The sequence below is a fragment of the Lynx canadensis genome, chromosome B3 (assembly GCF_007474595.2).
Source record: "Lynx canadensis isolate LIC74 chromosome B3, mLynCan4.pri.v2, whole genome shotgun sequence".
Taxonomy (NCBI): Eukaryota; Metazoa; Chordata; class Mammalia; order Carnivora; family Felidae; genus Lynx; species Lynx canadensis.
The window spans coordinates 58,020,798-58,040,996 of NC_044308.2; the positions used below are offsets into that span (position 1 = coordinate 58,020,798).

Genomic DNA, 20,199 nt, shown 5'->3' on the forward strand with positions numbered 1-20,199 from the left:
TTCAGAGACTTTTTTTTTTTTTTATTAAATGTGTAAAAAGTAGTTCTCATTGTACAAGTTCAAAATCAGACAAATGTACAAGGGTGTATAACTGGCATATTTATAAACTGTACCCACTCAAAAACTCACTGCAGACACAATCCATATTACATTCAATGTCTGCATCTTTACATATTACCTACTGCAAAGTAAATACAAAATTAACTCTCATCATTTTAGTTCAGTACATACGTGATATAGTTCAAAACAAAGGCAATTTTTTTCAACCAAACAACCAACCCAAGTACCAATTCATTATACTGTGCAAAAATACAGCAAGACTACTAGAAGGATTCCATTTAGGTTTAGTCAGTAAGATATGTTTCTATGCTACTGAAATACAGCTCAAGTGTTAGATTGTAATTACCAATGTAACAGTACTTTTGATTTACAACTGACCTAAAAATAGTGGTTGCTAATATATGTCCTTGACATTTAAAAAAAAAAAACTTCAAATCTTAAATACAATTCTAAAAGTATATGTGCCTTGTCACTCATTCAATAAGCATGATTTATTTTAACATAGGTCGCAAAAGTTCAATTAATTAACCAGAATTCTATATCTATTTCCTGCCTGCTATCTATTTCAGTCTTAAATCTAACTTTCTATCAAAAGCAGTTCAGAATTTATTTCATAAGATTAATCCCAAGAGTTATTGGGTAGCTTTTAAGCTATTTCATTTCTTATAAATATAAATCACTAGACATTCTAGACCAGTGGTTCCCCGCATCAGAATTATGTGGGAGCTCTTCAAAATTTGCATGGACCCCACCTCAGAACTAACGAGTAAGAATCTTCCAGAATGTCTGTTTTAAGTTCCCAGGTGACAGTGGCATACAGTCTAGTGTGGGAACCTCTGACCTAGACCACTGGACCAGTGGTCTCAACTTTTAAGGTACATCAGAATCATGTGGGGAAACTTAAAAAAAAAAAAGACAAAACAAACAGATTTGCTTCAGCAGATTGAGAGCGGTGTCCAGGAACCAGCATTTAATGCAGCTGGCCCATAAAACACTCTGAGAAACAGTGCACAGCCTTTACAGAGGAGTTCATTCAGCAATTTAAGTGACATTTTCCCACAAGCGCTAATGAATCCTGCCCTAGGCAGTTTTAGCTAGTGTTTGAGGACAAATGTAGCCTTTTAAAATAAAATGTATTTATATTCTTAATATAAGGTCAAAGTCAAGTAAATTGTGAGATCATAATTCATTCATCAAAGAAGGGAACAGCTTTCCCAAAACTGTAAACCTTCAAACAGACCAGTTTTTAGCAATCAGCTTAAATCTAATGCCCTCTCCATCATTAATTAGCCTGATATGAGATCAGAGGTAGTGATTCCAGCTTACCAAAATGTAACAGAGACTATAAAAGATACACATTCTAAGCATACACCTTTATAGGTTCTGTACAGTCTCTATGTAATATAGATTGGAGACCAGTTGGATATTAAATAATACTAAAACAATTAATAATATACTCTCAATTTTAGAAAATGAAACTTCCTAATATTTCCTCACATAAGTTCCTACTGAAACTACTGAGGGGGAAAATCTAGCAAATACTAAAGGTATCATGCTGTCTCTTGTGAAGAAGCTATTTGCTAATTTTCCACCATTCTTGTCATTATCTATAACATGGGTAGTGGGTAAAGATATCATTCTACTTTAAGAACTTTTTTTAAAGCACAGAAAAAGTAACTACATGTAAGGCCACACAGCAAATCAGTGGATGGACAGAGCTAGCGAGAACTTCCATTTGGAAAGCTGGACTCGTATCTTATCAATCTGGCAACTGTATCTCAGTGTGTGATGACTCTTACTAAGTATTCGAAATATTTCAGCATATTTGTGTGTGTGACAGCTCTACCAGCCTTGCCAAACTTTAGAAGTAGAGAGAATCGACTCTGAACGCAGAGAATACGTAAAAACTAAAGAGCAACAACGCTAGGAAGCAGACAGAGCATACAGTTAGCAGAATCTATCTGGAATCTTGCCCATCTGTCCGACGTCTAAGATGCTATTATTTCCCATTATGCATTTCTCTATCGTGTTCTTCACAAAGGCTTACACCACCTCTTCTCCATGGGCACATGTGCTTAAACGGTTGGCATTTCTTCTGAACCAAGCAACGATAAAGCAATTACCAAAAACCAGCACTATATTGCCAGAAAGGCAAGTCATAAAAGAAATGGAATCTTTTCAATCCACACTTCTCAAGAAGCTAAAAAATACTAGTTTTTAATCACTTAGAGTCTAGACTATTAAAGCAATCAAACCATTTTCCCGTTGATAAATGATGCAAAGCCAAAGTAAGGAATTTAAAAATGATGCAAAACAGAAGTTGAAAAATTACATTCAAAGACTCAAAGCGAGTGACATTTTGTCCTCTACTTGGGGCAAAAAGCTCCTTGATGGTGGAAATGAAGATCCGGAGACAGCACTCCCGGGAAAAGGACTGCAAACGTGAGCCGGGCCGATGGTGTAAGGCACTACCTTCACTCCAGCCCACACCTGGGCTGCCCTGCATGCAAGTAACGGGGGGCAGGGGGAGGAAGAACACAGACACACTCAGCTTCTCAGGTCCTCTTTGCTGGTTTGGCGGTTAACTGCTTTTCTCTTTCAAATTCCTTCTCCCGTTGCTGCTCCCTTTCCAACTCTTCTTTTTGCCTCTTCTGTTGCAGTTTAAGTGCTCTTTTCTATGTCAAAAAAAATTTTAAACCAAGAGAACAATCAAAGCTTATCTGTTATGGCCTAATTTAAAAGTAGCAGTGCTTTGACTTGAGGTAATCCATAGGCATTACTGAGTTTCATATTTAACTTTTAAGCCTGTTCTGGGTAATTTAAGTCCCCCTCAACACACACACAAAATTTAATTTCTTACTCCAAACTCTTACTGACTGAGAACTGCTGTGACAATGAAAATATGAGCTCCTCAGCCCAGCTATTAGTAGAAAAGCCCAGAGTGGGGTTCAAAAGAGTATGTTTTAAAGGAAAACAATGTACCATGAATTATGTTATTGCATATGGGTACATAAGAAGTCAGAAAATGAATACTTGAAAAAACAATTAAACCTCCACTTCTATAAAGAATGTGAAACAATTTTCAACTCACTTTTAACTTCGATGTCTTTTCATGAAGCATCAGCATCTCTTTTCTTATATTCACCAACTTGGCATGATAGTGTTTAGCTTCAGTGAACTAAATATGGAAAAGGAAATGAAAAGTCAAGTTCAAATAGGCCAAAGTTTGTTTAAAAGGGGGGAAAAAAATAGACTGAAAGAGTAAGATGGATGAATAATAAATTACTGTTCACTCTGCCTAAATTGGCCACATTTTTTTAAAGCCTTAATTATCTCCACATTTTCATTCCAAAATTCAAATTTTATTTAAGCCTTTAGTAGGTATTTGATAACACTTGATTCAGTTCAAACTGATAAAAAAAAAAGTTACTAAACATAAAATAGACATTTATATTGTGTACAGGTAACACTGTGCTTTAAAAACATGCAATATAATCCTAAACTTTTAGTAAGACTATCCAATAATGCTATGAGTTTCATTTGAGAAAAAGTACAACACTCTACTGTCTTCACAAAGGAGAACAGGACAACTGAAGTAAAGTATCCGCCCATCAGGAAAAACCAAGCTGTGGTCAGAGAATCCTGGGAGGGCTGTGGACAAATCTGGTCATGTTCCTGGGGCTTCTAAAGCGAGACCAAGCAGAACAACCTCTGTAAGGACACTTGTCTTCCCAAGCCATGGTATGTATAGACTTTTCCATCTCAGCCAGGGATGGGAGAGAAAGAAAAAAGCACCTCATTCTCAGGAGCCAAGGGTAACAGACAGAGACCAGGTAATAAGAGGAGTGTCAGTAGAGAAATTAGCAGCCTTCATGTATCTACAAGTAAAGTCTTAGTCTGATGAGCTCTAGAGCTTCCAGACCCTCTCCCTCTCTCTCTGGGCCTCAGAGTTTTCAGTTCCTGAATGATAATCGAACCACTTGGGCTGAGAGAGGAAAAAACAGGAAGACAGTTTCTGCCCCTTCAGACTGAAGCAACACTATTACATATGCTTGGTTCATTCATTTATCATTCATTCACTCAGCAAATACTCATTCTGCTGCAATATGAACTCAGTGGGGAAGACACAAGTAGGTCAGTGTAGCCTTGTCCACCTCCTTCACAAGTCAGAAAACTTTGCATTTACTACCCCAGGCTTCTGCCTAATGCAAGAGAAAACAGACTTGTTTTTGATTATAATAAAGGGAAAAATTAATGAGCCACATTTGTCCAACAGAAAGCTCATTTTTTGACATTCATATAAAAGTCTACAAAATCATGCAAACCAAGCTACTGCTTCACGTTGAGGTGAAGAGAAAGGTAGCCACAAGTTCCTTATTTTTGTCAATTCCCTGTTTCTTAAAATAAAGAGTAGCAGTTCCTCTCATCAAAAAACTATAAAGCTTCTGATGAAACTCAACTACTATCATATATACTGAAAGATATAAAGCGTCTATAAAGGATCCCCAAAGAGTCCATTTCAGTATTAATTTGTGATGGCATTATGAATGGGCCATACAATTAAACAAAATGCTGGTTTTAAAAAAGCCATGTAATTGATTAGGAAAGATGCACTTTCCTTAAGGGAAAACAGTACCCCAAAAGTTCCTTACTTTTAGTTCCCTTTTAGAAGTCTTTAACTATGAGCACATCTATTCCAGACTGTCACAAATAAGTTCCTTTTCCTACTATAGGCTCAACATCTGAAAGATAACAAGTCAAGACAACAGAAGTTCTAGTAAAGTAAATCAAGGTTTCCCATTAAAGGACAAATTCTAAAATTTAAAAATTAGAGAAAATGGGTGCCTGGGTGACTCAGTCAGTTAAGTGTCCAGCTCCTGGTTTTGGCTCAGGTCATGATCTCACAGTTGTGGGTTCAAGCCTTGCATTGGGCTCCGTGCTGCTGGCGCAGAGCCTGCTTGGGATTCTCTCCCCCCGCCCCCCCCCGCCTCAAAATAAATAAATAAACTTTTAAAAAAATGTTAAAAAAAAATTTAGAGGAAAAGATCCTAAACATACCAAACTACAACGTCGCACAGGAAAAACCTAATTATTTCTAAGCCAAGATGTCATTAAGCTATGTCAACTCACATCATACTTACCAAAGCATTAATATCCAACATAGAATGGCATTCTTTAAATTTTGAAATCTCTTGTTCCAGTGTGTCTAGTAATACAACTTGGTTCTGTCTGAAACAAAAGCACATAGCCAAAATAAACCATACATACTATTAAGTGCTGGTTCATTAAAAAGGAATCACATTTAGGACGCCCGGGTGGCTCAGTCGGTTAAGCATCCAACTTCGGCTCAGGTCATGATCTCACAGTTTGTGAGTTTGAGCCCCACGTTGTGCTCTGTGCTGACAGCGTGGAGCCTGGAGCCTGCTTCCAGTTCTATGTCTCCCTCTCTCTTTGCCCCTCCCCTGCCCCTGCTCACACTGTGTCTCTCTCTCTCTCTCTCTCTCTCTCTCTCTCTCTCTCTCTCTCAAAAATAAATAAACATTAAAAAAAAACTTTTTTTAAAGAGGAATCACATTTCATCTTGGTTAATGTCAAAAGTAAAAATTAAGTTGAGGGGCGCCTGGGTGGCTCAGTCGGTTAAGCATCCGTCTTCAGCTCAGGTCACAATCTTGCGGTCCGTGAGTTCGAGCCCCACATCGGGCTCTGGGCTGATGGCTCAGACAGAGCCTGGAGCCTGCTTGATTCTGTGCCTCCCTCGGCAGCAGCGAGCTTGAGCTTGAACTCCTGAAACGTGACATCGTGACCTGAACTGAAGTCTGATGCTCAACCGCCTGAGCCACCCAGGTGCTCTGGGGAGCCATGACTTTTTAGATTAGAGTTGGGGAAAATGCAGTATCAAGTTATACTAAATCAGAAGAGGGTAGTAAGAAGATGAAAAAACAGGACCAGGAATCACAAGATGCCCCACCAATAACCAGTTGTATAATCTTGGAAATTTATTTTCCTGGGCCTAAATTTCTTTATTTATAAAGTGGGAAGCTCACACCAGGTAACTTCTAAGGTTCCTCATGAAAATTCTGATTCAAATCCTTTTATTGAGGAATAGAAGCCAACTTTCCTGACGTCCCTCTCCGGATCAACCAATGCCAGGCTCACGGGATCAGAAACACTGAGGGGCCACTGAATTAAACATTAAAACAATTTTTTTAAGGTTTATTTATTTATTTTGAGAGAGAGAGAGTGCACATGGGTGCACAAGCTGGAGAGGGACACACACACACAGAGAGAGAGAGAGAGAGAGAGAGAGAGAGAGAGAGAGAGAGAGAGAATCCCAAGCAGCTCCATGCTGTCAGCACAGAGCCTGACGCAGGGACTCAATCTCACAAACTGCGAGATCATGACCTGAGCTGACATCATGATGCTTAACTGACTGAGCCACCCAGGCGCCTCTAAACATTTTAAAGAATACTACAGGCAAAGCAAAATATGACGTGATTTGCTTGTGAAGCTATGCTAAACAGAGAACAATGATGAAAAAAATAGCAATGCAGAGAATGAAAAGCAGTTACAACATCTCCACCATCCAGCAGTAAGTTTGGCAAATCCCACAGGTCACAAGTTTGTCCCTTCAGCTCTGACTAGAGACCACAGAAAGTGAAATATAGAACAAATAAGAAGAAGCCAGCAAGTCAATGATCCCGCGTAAACAGGAAAGCAATGACACTGTTACAACTAGAAAACGGTAAAGAACAATCAATGAAACCAAAAGTTGGTTCTTCAAAAGATCAATAAAATGGATAAACCTCTGGCCAGGCTCACAAAGAAAAAGAGAGAGGACACAAATTACTAACATGACTTATAGAAGAGAAACCATCACTGACTCCATGGACATTAAAAGGACCATAAAAGAATACCTCCAACAACTCTGTCCACAAATTGATATCTCAGATGGAAATGACTAATTCCTTGAAAGACACAAACTTCCAAAACTCACACAAGGAGACACAGATCATCTAAGTAGGTCTACATTTGTTAAAGGAATTCAGTCAGTAAGTAATAACCTTCCAGAAATGAAAATGCCAGGACCAGATGGCTTCACACTTAATTTCTGCCAAATATTTAAGGAAGGAATTACACAAATTCTCCACAATAGTTTCCAGCAAAGCCAAGGCAGAGGGAGCACTTCCTAACTCATTCTACGAGGCCAACATTACGTGAAAACCAAAACCAGATAAAGATATTACAAGAAAGGAAAACCGTAGACCAGTATCTTTTTTTAAAGTAGGCTCTACATACAACACAGAACTCAAAGCAGGGCCTGAACTCACCACCCTGAGATAAAGACCTGAGCTGAGATCAAGAGTCAGACACTTAACTGACTGAGCCACCCAAGCATCTCTAGACCAGTATCTTTTATGAACAGAGATGGAAAAATCCTCCACAAAATATTAACAAAACAAATCCAACAATATATAAAAAGAATTATACACCACAATCAAATGAGATTTATTCCAAGTATTCAAAGCCAGTTCAACATTTGAAAATCAATCAGTGTGATCCAGCACATCAACTGACTAAAGAAGAAAAATCATTTGGTACTATTATATGATGTAGAAAAGACATTTGACAAAGTCCAACACCCATTCACGATTAAAAACTCTCAACAAACTAGAGAGAGGAACTTCCTCAACTTGATAAAGAACATTAAAAAAAAAACTACAGCTAACATCACACTTGTGAGAAACTAGACACTTTCCCTTTATGATCAGGAGTAAGGAGAGGATGTCTGCTCCCTATTCCTATTCAACATCGTACTGGAAGCTCTAGCTAATGTAATGAGACAAGAAAAGGAAATAAAATGTATACAGACTGGAAAGGAAGAAATAAAACTGTCTTTGTTCACAGATGATTGCCCATGTGGAAAATCCCAAAGAATCAACAAAATATGTGAGTATAGCAAGGTTTCAGGAGGATATCAGGTTAATGTATAAAAGTCAGCAGTGAATAATTAGAAAAATTAGAAAAATCAATACCTCACATGAAATACTTTGATATAAATCTAACAAAATATGTACAGGAGCTATAAGCAAAAACTATAAAACTCCAATGAAATAAATTTTAAAAGATCCAAGTAACAGATATTGCAAGTACATGGAATAAGAAACTCAATATTGTTATCCTCCCAATTCTTCCCAACTTGATCTATGGAATCTATGCAATCTCAATTTAAACCACACCAAGTTATTTTGGAGATATCAACAAACTGATTCTAAAATTCACATAGAAAGGCAAAGACCAAGAATAGCCAAAACACAATGAATAAGAACAAAGCTGGAAGACTTACGCTACCCAATTTCAAGATTTACTGCAAAACTACAGAAATCAAAACAGCATGATATCGGTAAAACAGACACATCAATGCAACAGTATAGAAAGCTCTTAAATAGATCCACACAAATACAGTCAACTCCTCTTTGACAAAAGAGCACAGACAATGCAGTGGATTCAGGCTAGTCTTTTCAACAAATGCGAGCGAACAACTGGACACTGACGTGCAAAGAAATTAACCTAAACAAAGACCTTACAATTTCATAAGAATTAACTCAAAATGGACCATAGGTCTAAATATAAAAAGTAAAACCCTAAAACATCTAGAAGAAAACACAGGAGAAAATCTTAGGTGACCTTGATTCGGTGACGAATTTTTACATGAAATATCAAAATCATGATCCATGAAAAAAAAATTAAGTGGCTCAGTCTGGTTAAGTGTCTGAGTCTTGATTTAGGCTCAGGTCATGATCTCATGGTTTGTGGGATCAAGCCCCACATCAGGCTCTGAGCTAACAGCACAGAGCCTGCTTGGGATATTCTCTCTCTCTCTCTCTCTCTCTCTCTCTCTCTCTCTCTCTCTCTCTCTCCTGCTTGGGATATTCTCTCTCTCTCTCTCTCTCTCTCAAAAGAAATAAATAAACATTAAAAAAACAAAACAAAACTTTAAGAGGCACCTGGGAGGTCCGGTCGGTTAAGTGTCCAACTTTGGCTCAGGTCATGATCTCACAGTTCTTGAGTTCGAGCCGCATCATCGGCATCACGGCTGTCAGCCTGTCAGCGCAGAGCCCCCTTCAGATCCTATACCCCTCACTCTGCCCCTCCCCCACTACAGCTCTCTCAAAAATAAATAAACATAAAAAAAAAAACTTTAAAAAAATTGGTAAGTCAGACTTTTAAAATTAAAAATTCTGCTCTGTAAAAGACACTCTTAAAAGTACAAAGACAAGCCACATGCTTGGAGAAAATATTTGTAAGACATATAAAGGATTTGTATCAAAGTATACAAAGAACACTTAAAACTCAACAGTAAGAAAATAATAACCCAAGGCACCTGGGTGGGTCAGTCAGTTAAGCATTTGACTTTGGGTCAGGTCATGGCTCAGGTCATGGTCTCATGGTTCATGAGTTTGAGTCCTGAGTCAGGCTCTGCGCTGACAGCCAGGGCCTGCTCCTGATCCTCTGTCTCCCTGTCTCTGCCCCTCCCCAATGCACATGTACATGCACATCCTCTCTCTCTCTCTCTCTCAAAAAATAAATAAACAGTTTTAAAAAAGAAAATAAACAACCCAGTTAAAAAATAGGCAAAAGAGGGGCGCCTGGGTGGCGCAGTCGGTTAAGCGTCCGACTTCAGCCAGGTCACGTTCTCGCGGTCCGTGAGTTCGAGCCCCGCGTCAGGCTCTGGGCTGATGGCTCAGAGCCTGGAGCCTGTTTCCGATTCTGTGTCTCCCTCTCTCTCTGCCCCTACCCCGTTCATGCTCTGTCTCTCTCTGTCCCAAAAATAAATAAACGTTGAAAAAAAAATTTTTTTTTAAAAAAAAAAATAATAAAAAAAAAAAAATAGGCAAAAGAGGGGCGGCTGGGTGGCTCAGTCAGTTAAGTGTCCGACTCTTGATTTCGGCTCAGGTCGTGATCTCAGTTTGTGATATCGAGCCCAGTATCAGGCTCCATGCTGACACTGCAAAGCCTGCTTAGGATTCTTTCTCTTCCTCTCTCTCTCTGCCCCTCCCCACCTCAAAATAAATACATAAACTTAAGAAAACAAAAAACAGGCAAAAAATCTGAATAAACATTTATTGTATAAGCATGAATTTGTCTGATCTTTGTCCCAGGTTCCTGGTATGTCTATTCTAAGACTTCTGTAATTTCTCAAATGATAGAAGTATCTTCATTAGTCATGAACCCCTCTTCAAGCACACCAGAGTTTATGCTAATGAGGTGACATATGGTGGGCCCCTAGAGCTTCAGGCTGGGGGCTGCTCATGCCAGAAAGATCAATCATGTGGTCCCAGGGTTGGGGCTTTGAGCCACGTGATATCAGTCCATTCTCCAGAGAAGAGAGGTTGTAGGAGGGGGGCTGGAGAGTGAGTTCAATTACATAGCCAATGATTCAATCAGTTGTGCTCACAGAGTGAAGCAGCAATAAAAACTTTAAACACTGAGGCTCAGTAGAGCTTCCTGGTTGGTAAACACATCGATGTGCCAAGAGGGTAACATGCCCTAATTTCACTAGAAGAAGCCACAGAAGCTCTGGGGTGGATATACTCCCACACCTTCCCCTATGTGTCTCTTCATTTGGCTGGTCCTGATCTGTATTCTTTATAATAAAATGGTAATTAGGGGTGCCTGCGTGGCTCAGTCAGTTGAGTGTACAACTCTCAATTTCGGCTCAAGTCATGATCCCATGGTCATAGGATTGAGTCCTGCATTGGGCTCTGCACTGAGTGTGGAACCTGCTTAAGATTCTCTCTCTCTCTCCCTCTGCCCCTCTCCCTGCTTGCACTCTCTCTCTCCCTAAAAAAAAAAAAAAAAAAAAAGTAATAATAATAAAACAGTAATTATAAGTACAGTGTTTTCATGATCCATAAGTCTAGACACTCTAGAAAAAGGTTCCACAGAATATTTAGCTTCAATATCAGGTAGAAATGACTCGCCTTCCTTTTCCTTAAAGTTTTGTATCATCTGTAGTAAATGTGCTGGGAGTGACCAGGCAGTATCAATGCAGTATCTGGGGCATGATCCTCTGAGAAAAAAGCTATTTCCTTGGACGGTCCAAGTGTGGCTTATCTCAAAAGGAACGACACTAAGGCTACTTATGATTGTACCTTGCCAGAGACTTTTAGGGCCTAAATCCCAGACTCCCTCTTTTCTTTCTTTCCAGGGGTTCTTAAAATGACAAATACATGCAAAAGAACATTCATAACCTTTCTTATATATAAAGTTAGTTTTGTTCCCGGTCTTCCCATTACTAGCTACAAAGTAAACTTAACTTGTATCTACCACAACCTCTTCCTTCACCTCTGTGGGCCTGTTTCTGTAACTTAAAGTGGCTTAATGAAAATTAAACTGTTTGACAACAGTCAGGATGCTTCACTCCATCCAGTACTCTTTCCCCTAAATCTTTATCAGCAGTAGGATTTGTAGACAGGGATGAAAGAGGCAGCTGCTTGAAAACACCTTCTTCCTTTCTCTGAAACGTGACTTTCCTTAATACTAAAGAGGTATAATAACTGCTTACTCATCATATTCCATTATTAATTCTACCACTACCTATGTAATCTTTTTCGGTTTACTTAACATTTCTGAACCTCGGTTTCCTCAACTGTAAACAGGAATAATATTAATACTTCAAAAGCAGGTGTCAGGATCAAGATATGGTATATAAAGTGCCAGGCAAGTAGAACATACAGCAATAAGCAGTAGCTGATGTTACTATCATCGTCGTCGTCGTCTAGGTGCCCCAGAAGATAAGAGGGGTTATTTAAAACACTAAATCTTAGGGGCACCTGGGTGGTTCAGCTGGCTAAGCTTCTGACTTCGGCTCAGGTCATGATCTCACAGTTTGTGAGTTCGAGGCCTGTGTCAGGCTCTAGAGCCTGCTCTGGATTCTGTGTCTCCCTCTCTCCTCTGCTCCTCCCCTGCTCGGGCTCTGTCTCTCTATCTCTCTCAAAAATAAACATTAAAAAAAAATTTTTTTTAATAAAAATAATTAATTAATTAAATAAAACACTAAATTTTAGGGGCACCTGGGTGGCTCAGCCGGTTAAGCGTCCAGCTGCGGCTCAGGTCATGATCTCACAGCTTGTGAGTTCGAGCCCCGCGTCGGGCTCTGTGCTGACAGCTCAGAGCCTGGAGCCTGCTTCAGATTCTGGGTCTCCCTCTCTCTGTGCCCCTCCCCTGCTCACACTCTGTATCTGTCTCTCAATAATAAATAAACGTTAAAAAAAATTTTTTTTAATAAAAAAAATAAACCACTACATTTTAGCCAATGTCATCAGTTAAACTCTGCAATTAAACTGTGGTTCCCAGCTTCCTTCCCAGCAAAACATATCCAGATATCTTTGGCTTGCAGAGTTTCTTACCACCCTTCAGTTGATCATACTTTTACTTCATTCAAACTCCCCTACAAAATCTTTATGACTTTTTTGCCACATGAATTGACCGGCTTTAAAATACAAGGCATACCACACACTTGGGATAAAAAAATCTCATCGGAACCAGCAGAAAACCAAGGGTGCTGCCAACGCCCTGATTACAGTAGTGTGCCACACATAGCAGAACACAGTTCCACTTACATACTCATTTATCACCTCCAAATCCAAGGATTATAACATTACTTACTGACATTTACAGAATGGACATCGTGGGTGATTGTTTCCCTCCTTTTGCACTAATACAGGCCTTTAAGGTAACATTTCAAAGGGTAGGTCTTACAGCAGCAGCAGCTCACAGGCCAGTTTATGGCTGACCACCACAGAAAGAAATGATAGGCCAGCTTGGGCAACCATGCAAGGTCCTACCCAAGAGGAAGCAGAAGTTCGGTCCACTGTTTCCGACTGGGAGCTGATAAAGTTAGTGTGTGGTTTTGCATACTGATCCTCCTCTACGAGTTCCGTTCTTCCTTATCCTGTTCTTCTCTTGGTGTATCCTCCAATCCTTTATTTAGCTGGTAGACCACCAGAAAAGAAATGGGTCCTCCCCAAAAAAGACACTTAAACATTTTTGGCAACTCATGTGAACCAGCGACTGAAAACAAATCTGACTCCCATGGCAATTTTGCAACACTTCCAACAGGCAATATTTTCATAAAATGATGGTAAAACACCAAAACTAATCAAAGAGTCTAGACAAGATACAGGGGTGGCTTTTTCTTTTTTTTTTTTTTTCTTTCCTTTTGAGAGAGAGAGGACACAAGTGAGTGTGACGCAGAGAGAGGGAGAGAGAGAATCCCACAAGGAGGAGAGAGAGAGGGAGACAGAGAGACAAGAGAGGGGCTCACTTAAAGCAGGGCTCGTGTTCACCCAAAGCAGGGATCGTGCTCACCCAAAGCAGGGCTGAAGCTCACCTGATGTGGGACTCGAACTCACAAACCTGTGAGATAATGACCTGAGCCAAAGTCAGATACTTAACTGACTGAGCCACCCAAGCACCCAGGGGTACTTCTTATAAGAGACCACACACTCTAGAAGTATTCATTTCACTTTTTACATTTAGGTTACTAAGTATTCCTTCACTCCCATTTGCTACCGCTAAAGACAGAAATACTCAACTGTATTCAATATTGCAATATATTATACCTTAATAGAGCATACACATATACATATACATACATATACATATACACTTATACATATACATATAGTAAACTATAACTATGCCAAAGGGGAAATGAGTGCAACCATGGTTTTTGTTAGCTCACGTGAGTTCCTGAAGAGCTTGTTTTGATCTCTGCAGGTCTGGCAGGTAGTGAGAAAGCAATCCTTCTGCCAGCTGCTCCACAGCTTTGTCTTCTACAGCCAAGTCCTCTAGTAACCCTTCATCTGGAGAAGTGTCACTTAAACCTGTCCCCAAAAGAAAATCAAACGTAGGAGTCTTTTAAATGGACACAGGGGTAAAAGAAGTAATAGTGAGGGAGGGGGCTGACAGTGAGGTTCAGAGCACACACACACAGGACACTACAGGCATCCTTCCTTCCCTGTCTTTTATTTATTTTGAGAGAGAGAGGGAGAGGGAGAGAGAGAGAGAGAGAATGTACACACAAGTGGGAGAGGGCCAGGGAGAAAGGGAGAGAGAATCCCAAGCAGGCTCCGTGTGGTCATCTTGGAACCCAAAACGGGGCTCAATATCACAAACCATGAGATCATGACCTGAGCCGAAATCGAGAATCAGACACTTAACTGATGGAGCCACCCAGGCACCCCCTTCCTTTTCTTTTAGCTTTACCTTCTGAGTGTCCTCTAATAAACAGGATATGTGCATTCAAAAAAATGTTTTTAAGCTACTAGTATAAGGTAAAGTCTGGATTAAAAGAACATTAACATATGCAAAACATATTCTATATGTTTATGTATTTTTCAGGGCAAGAGATGTATAGTTTTCAGTGGATTATTAAGAGTCTGAGGCCTAAAAGTAGGAAAAAGTCACTGAATGAAAGCAATAAATCCTTCCTTTCAAAAGCATGCAGAAATTCTATATACATTCATATAAATGCAATGCCTAAAAAAATTTCTTTTTCAATTCAATGTAAGTAAAAATGTGGGTCAATATTTACTTTTCATAAAGCTTGATATACTATTTATATGTAAAAGGGAAGCTGTTTTATCATTGTTAGAAGATTTTCAAAGGATTTCTCTTCTCTGGAGACTCAGCACCTTAATTTACCATAGAAAATAGTATATAATAATTGCATGTAAATCTAGACGTGTGCCAGGAACTACGCCTCACGCTTTTCCTTTGAATAATAACAGTGTAAGCAGTCAGGCACTCAAAAACATCTAAAATGGGGGTGCCTGACTGGCTCAGTCAATGGAGCATGCAACTCTTTATCTCAGAGTTGTGAGATAAACATGAGCCCCACGTTGAGCGGAGAGATTACTTAAAAATAAAACCTGAACAAAAGATGTCTAAAATGAATAACCATCAATCACTACTCCTACAAGAAAAGTACAAAACTATTTCTAAACATGGTTCAGTGAGTGGTTTTTAAGATTTTAGAATCACTGGCTTAAAATTAGGGAGAAAAGGGTGCCTGGGTGGCTTAGTCGGTTGAATGTCTGATTTCAGCTCAGGTCATGAACTCACGGTTCATGGGTTCCGGCCCTGTGTGGGGCTCTGTGCTGACAGCTCAGAGCCTGGAGCCTGCTTCAGATTCTGTGTCTCCCTCTCTCTCTGCCTCTCCTCCGTTCATGCTCTGTCTCTCTCTCTCAAAAATAAACAGTAAAAAAATATTTTTTAATGACATAAGGAAGTCAGATGGTCACATTACTAAAATTGTACTCTAAGAGCATTTTTAAACATTAAATTCTGAAACATCTCCATTTAATCATAATCTGGTAATACTCAGTAACATCAAATTAGATCATTATGTAAAATACATTTATCATGCCACATTCCTTATAGCTCACTTCCAAGTATAGTTTTTACCACAGATTTACAATTTAGCAAGATGGAGGAAAACAACATGCCGTCATATTCAAAGTAAGTTTTTATAGATAAAAAAAGTAGTATGGTTTTTATTTTGATTCTGAGAAATACATGAACAAATTTTGGAATTCTCTAAATCACAAGGCAATGTTCAAACGGACAAGAGGTAACTAGAAACTGAAGCACTCCACAAATGAAACAAAAATTTAACAGGAAGAAGCAGAGTATTTGCAAATATTGCCATTCATGTACCATCAGATGGGAAGTGAATAAAGAATATCTGAAAATTAATGCCATTGCTTAAGGCTTGATTACACTAACGGTGCAAACAACAGCAACTCTCTTTAAGGAAATACAGAAAACAAGTATTACAGATAAACAGAAACACCCAAATAAGGATATCTCAACTTTAAGAACAATAGCTACTATGTCTCCCTTACAATATATAAACATTTAACTCACAGTCCTCCTCCTACTCTACCCCAATATTCTGGTTAATAATTGGAAGAGTCTGACTTACGTCTCTACATACATTAAGTTACTAAGTTCAAGGTACTTTACTGTGGGAGATTAAAAGAAAGGGTCCTTACCCTACTCATACAAGAAACATTAGTTGCACACCTGTACTCCCTACTAGTTTCCAAGGTTACAAGAATAAATTAAGCAAGTCCCCCTCCCCCTGTACAAAGAGCTTGATACAGGGGAATCATAATGATAATATATGAGAAGGGGCATTAGAGAAACAGAAACTGTTATGGAAACTCAGAGGGAAACATAAAAAAAAGGAGGCGTCTGGGTGGTTCAGTCAGTTGAGCGTCTGACTTTTCAGTTCAGGGTCATGATCTCATGATCTCACGGTTCGTGAATTTGAGCACCATCTTGGGCTATCTTCTGTCTATGGTCGGCAGGGAGCCTGCTTTGCTCCAGATCCTCTGTCCCCCTCTTTCTCTCTGCCCCTCCCCCATGCTCTCTCTCAAAATAAATAAACATTTTTTTTAAAGTATTACTCATGGTAAAAGCTTAAAACACAGAAAGGGGAGGTATAGGCTAATAGTAAAAATACTCTTTCTCAGCATACACTGGCTGGCTCAGCTGGTAGAGTATGTGACTTTTGATCTCAGGGTTACGAGTTTGAGCCCCACATTTGGTGCAGATTACTTAAAAATAAACAAAATCTTTTTTTTTTTTTTCCTTCCCCTCCCCCATGGGTTCCTGTTAAGTTTCTCAGGATCCACATAAGAGTGAAACCATATGGTATCTGTCTTAAAAAAAAAAAAAGAGGTTAGAGTGGGAGAGAGCCAAAGCATAAGAGACTGTTAAAAACTGAGAACAAACTGAGGGTTGATGGGGGGTGGGAGGGAGGGGAGGGTGGGTGATGGGTATTGAGGAGGGCACCTTTTGGGATGAGCACTGGGTGTTATATGGAAACCAATTTGTCAATAAATTTCATAAAAAAAAAATAAAATAAAATAAAATAAAAATTTATAGTAAAGGAACAAAAAAAAAAAAACTACAGTAGCTTTGTAGTGTAGCTTTGAATAAAGAACTTTAACAATAGCAAAAAAAAAAATAAAAAAAAAAATAAACAAAATCTTTAAAAAAAAAAAACTCTTTCTAACTCCCTTAATGCAGTCACTGTGTAGTTTCCAATATAGCCTTCAAAAAAATTATCACTGCATACCTATGCAGAAGCCCTGTTTTAATCATAAATATTACTCATATTGTTCTGCAACTCTTAAATATACACCTTAGATATCTTTCCGTATGAGCATATATGCGTCTACTACATTCTTTTTAACAGAATAGAATTCTACTATATTTTGTTTAACTAGTTCCCTGCTATGGACTGAATGTGTCCCCCCTACATTATTTTGTAGCCCCAACCTCCAACATAAAGGTAGCTGGAGGTGGGACCTTTGGGAAGTAATTCAGTTTAGATGAGGTCATGAAGGTGGGGCCCCATGATGGGGTTGTATCCTTAAAAGATAAAGAGAAACCAAACTCTCTCCCTCTACCATGTGAGGTATCGGCAAGGCGAGAAGGCAGCTGTCTGCAAGATCAGAAGAGGACTCTTACCAGGAACCTAACTGGTCAGCACACAGATCCTGGACTTCATAGAACTCCAGAACTTTGAGGAATAAATGTCTGTTGTTTAAGCCACCCGGCCTGTGGTACTTAGTTGCAGCAGCCCATGGAGACTAAGATACCTAAGGACAGGTATTTAGGTTATTTTCACTTTTTGCTATTTCAAACAATGTTGCCAGGAGTTTCCTTGCTTGTCTTTGCGTATCTATGTCAATGTTTGTGTAGGATAAATTCTTAGAAGTTGAATCACGGGACAGAGTTTATGCATTTCTTAAACAGACACTGCAAAACTGCCTTCCTAAGAGATGGCACCAATTTACACTCCCAGAACAATCTTTGAGGGCCACTATTTCCAAATGGGTAAGAATTCTAAAAGAAGGAATAAGATATAGGTTAAAAAAAAAAAAAAAAAGGCAGCATAAGGAAAGGTGGGACTATAGGATTGCTCTGGAAAGACAAGGTAGTTTGGGAGGGTCTGGAGCATAGGGCATACACAAAAGTGAGCTACAAGACCATCTGGCCAGCCTAGGAGGATCCCTGAGTGTCAAGCTAAGGGGTTTGCCCTTTTGCTTAGGAAGTAGTAAGGAGCCATTTTAAGGTTTCCCAGCAAGAAAATGACATGACTGGAGCTTTATCGTGGGGCAGTGATATGACAACAGTGGGATACGTGCAATGGAAGAGTAAGAGACTGGGGGTGGATAGCCTTACAACTGCTCTTGGAAGAGTAAAACTAGAGAGGAGATGGAAATTGCATAGTGGAATCCCCTAGACTAAAATAGAAATAGGAGGCAAGTGAGAAGAAAATCAAGAGTTACCGTCAAAGTTTCAACTGAGGGTGACTTGGTACTAATGGAATCAGACATCTACTTTTATTCATGCACATGCAGTATGTGAGGCTGGTGCAAAACAACCATGTCAAAGTATCCAGCAAGCGAACGGAAAGGCAAGCGGAGAAGGACCCAAGCTGCACATACACAAGGAAGTCAGCTTATGCAAGTGTAAAGAGGGGGCGATCACTGAGGAAAAGCATGACCAAGAAAGGGCTGAAAGCACTATTTTTAAGTAACCCCTATATTCCTAGAACAGGAGGTAGAAACGACACATCGAAAACCCTGTAGCCTTTCTTATGTGGGGTTCCTCATCTGAACCAGAGGACACAGAAACTGTTTTCATGCCCTGTCTTCTCAATTCTCCCGAAAATGGTAAACAGTACCATTCAGGATGCCTAGCAAGTCAATTCATTGCATGCAATGGATGTCTTAGGGTATTAGGGCTTAAATCTCTCTTGGAACTCGGGTTGAGAAAACCGCTGGAGGAATGACAGTAAGTAAAACATTTCATGAGTGAGTAGTCAATAATACTTGAATACATCAATTCTCTGAATTACAAACCGATCAACTTTCTGGCAAATTCATCTTCAACCACTAACAATGTGCTGGAGTCAACACACAGTCACAGAATGACCTCACCATCAATCGCCACCCAAACACTGCCTCCCCTCCAAACTTCGTTTCCCACTCATTCAGCTGGGCACCGGGGCGGGCGCGGTTCCCCACTTCCGCACGGGGGCCAGAGCCTCGGGACCAAGCTACTCTCTCCCGCGGAGCGGCCGGGCTCCCGGCCGCCCGCCCCGCCCAGTAGCACGTACCCGGCGTCGGCTCCCCGGCCCCCAGGCCGTGGGGTGGCCCTGCCAGGACCCCGTCCGGGGACGTCGGCCCAGGAACACTCATGTCCTTCCCGCTGGGAACAGGGAAGGGGCGGTTGTGTAAACGGTCAGAGGCAGTAAGGGGGCAACCCACGCGTCCAGAGCCCAGCCGGACAGAAGCGGCCGTCGCACCCGGAAATGACGGAAGCGGAAGACGGTGTGACCGCCGGTCCACCGCCTTCTTTCTTGCCTCCGCCTCCACCTTCCGCCTCCACCTTCCACCTCTCGGACCACTACCCCCTAGCGCTCCTGGGACTTCGCGCCGACGTCATTGAAGGGTGGAGGGCGTGGCGTCAGTAGAGTTAGCTGTGCGGGACTTCCTGCGACCGATTGTCCGGGAGAGGGTGGAGAGGGCGCTCCCTGGTGGGTTGGCGATTGTGTTGAGTGTGACCATGCAGAGTTGGGCTTTGTTCACCGAAGCGAGGCACAGCTTTTCAGTTTCTTGTCCATATTAAGGAAACACCTTAAAAACAAGGACTGCGTGCTTTCCCTTCGGTTTGGACTATTAATTAAAAAAAAAAATATATATATATATATATATATATATATGTGTGTGTGTGTGTGTGTGTGTGTGTGTGTGTATGTCCGTGTTTAGCTTTTTGAGCTTCAGCCTTACTAACTGGGGATTTGCCAGGATTCCAGTCTCCCCTTGTTGATTGTAGGTCAATGATTTTAAGACCTGGGTTGCAGTATCTACTGGACAAATTCAGCCCCATTACCGGAAACTGCCCATGCAGCGATCCTGTGGGAGGTTGTCATGATTTTGATGAAAAACTTAGAAATGGGCAGATGCAGGGGCGCCTGGGTGGCTCAGTCGTTAAGTGTTGGACTTCTGTTCCGGTCGATCTCACCGGTCCTGAGTTCAAGCCTGTGTCAGC

At 40.4% G+C, this 20,199-nt stretch overlaps 1 protein-coding gene across 1 annotated transcript; it reads right to left on the minus strand.

The window, feature by feature from the left end:
• BLOC1S6 (biogenesis of lysosomal organelles complex 1 subunit 6) lies at positions 1-19,794 on the minus strand. Its single transcript, XM_030318295.2, has 5 exons — positions 19,265-19,794; positions 13,808-13,949; positions 5,202-5,289; positions 3,152-3,238; positions 1-2,735 (listed from the first exon to the last, which is right to left on the minus strand). The coding sequence occupies exons 1-5, from the start codon at positions 19,344-19,346 to the stop codon at positions 2,616-2,618; spliced, it is 519 nt and encodes a 172-aa protein (XP_030174155.1). The 5' UTR covers positions 19,347-19,794; the 3' UTR covers positions 1-2,615.
• Between the last annotated feature and the right edge of the window lie 405 nt (positions 19,795-20,199).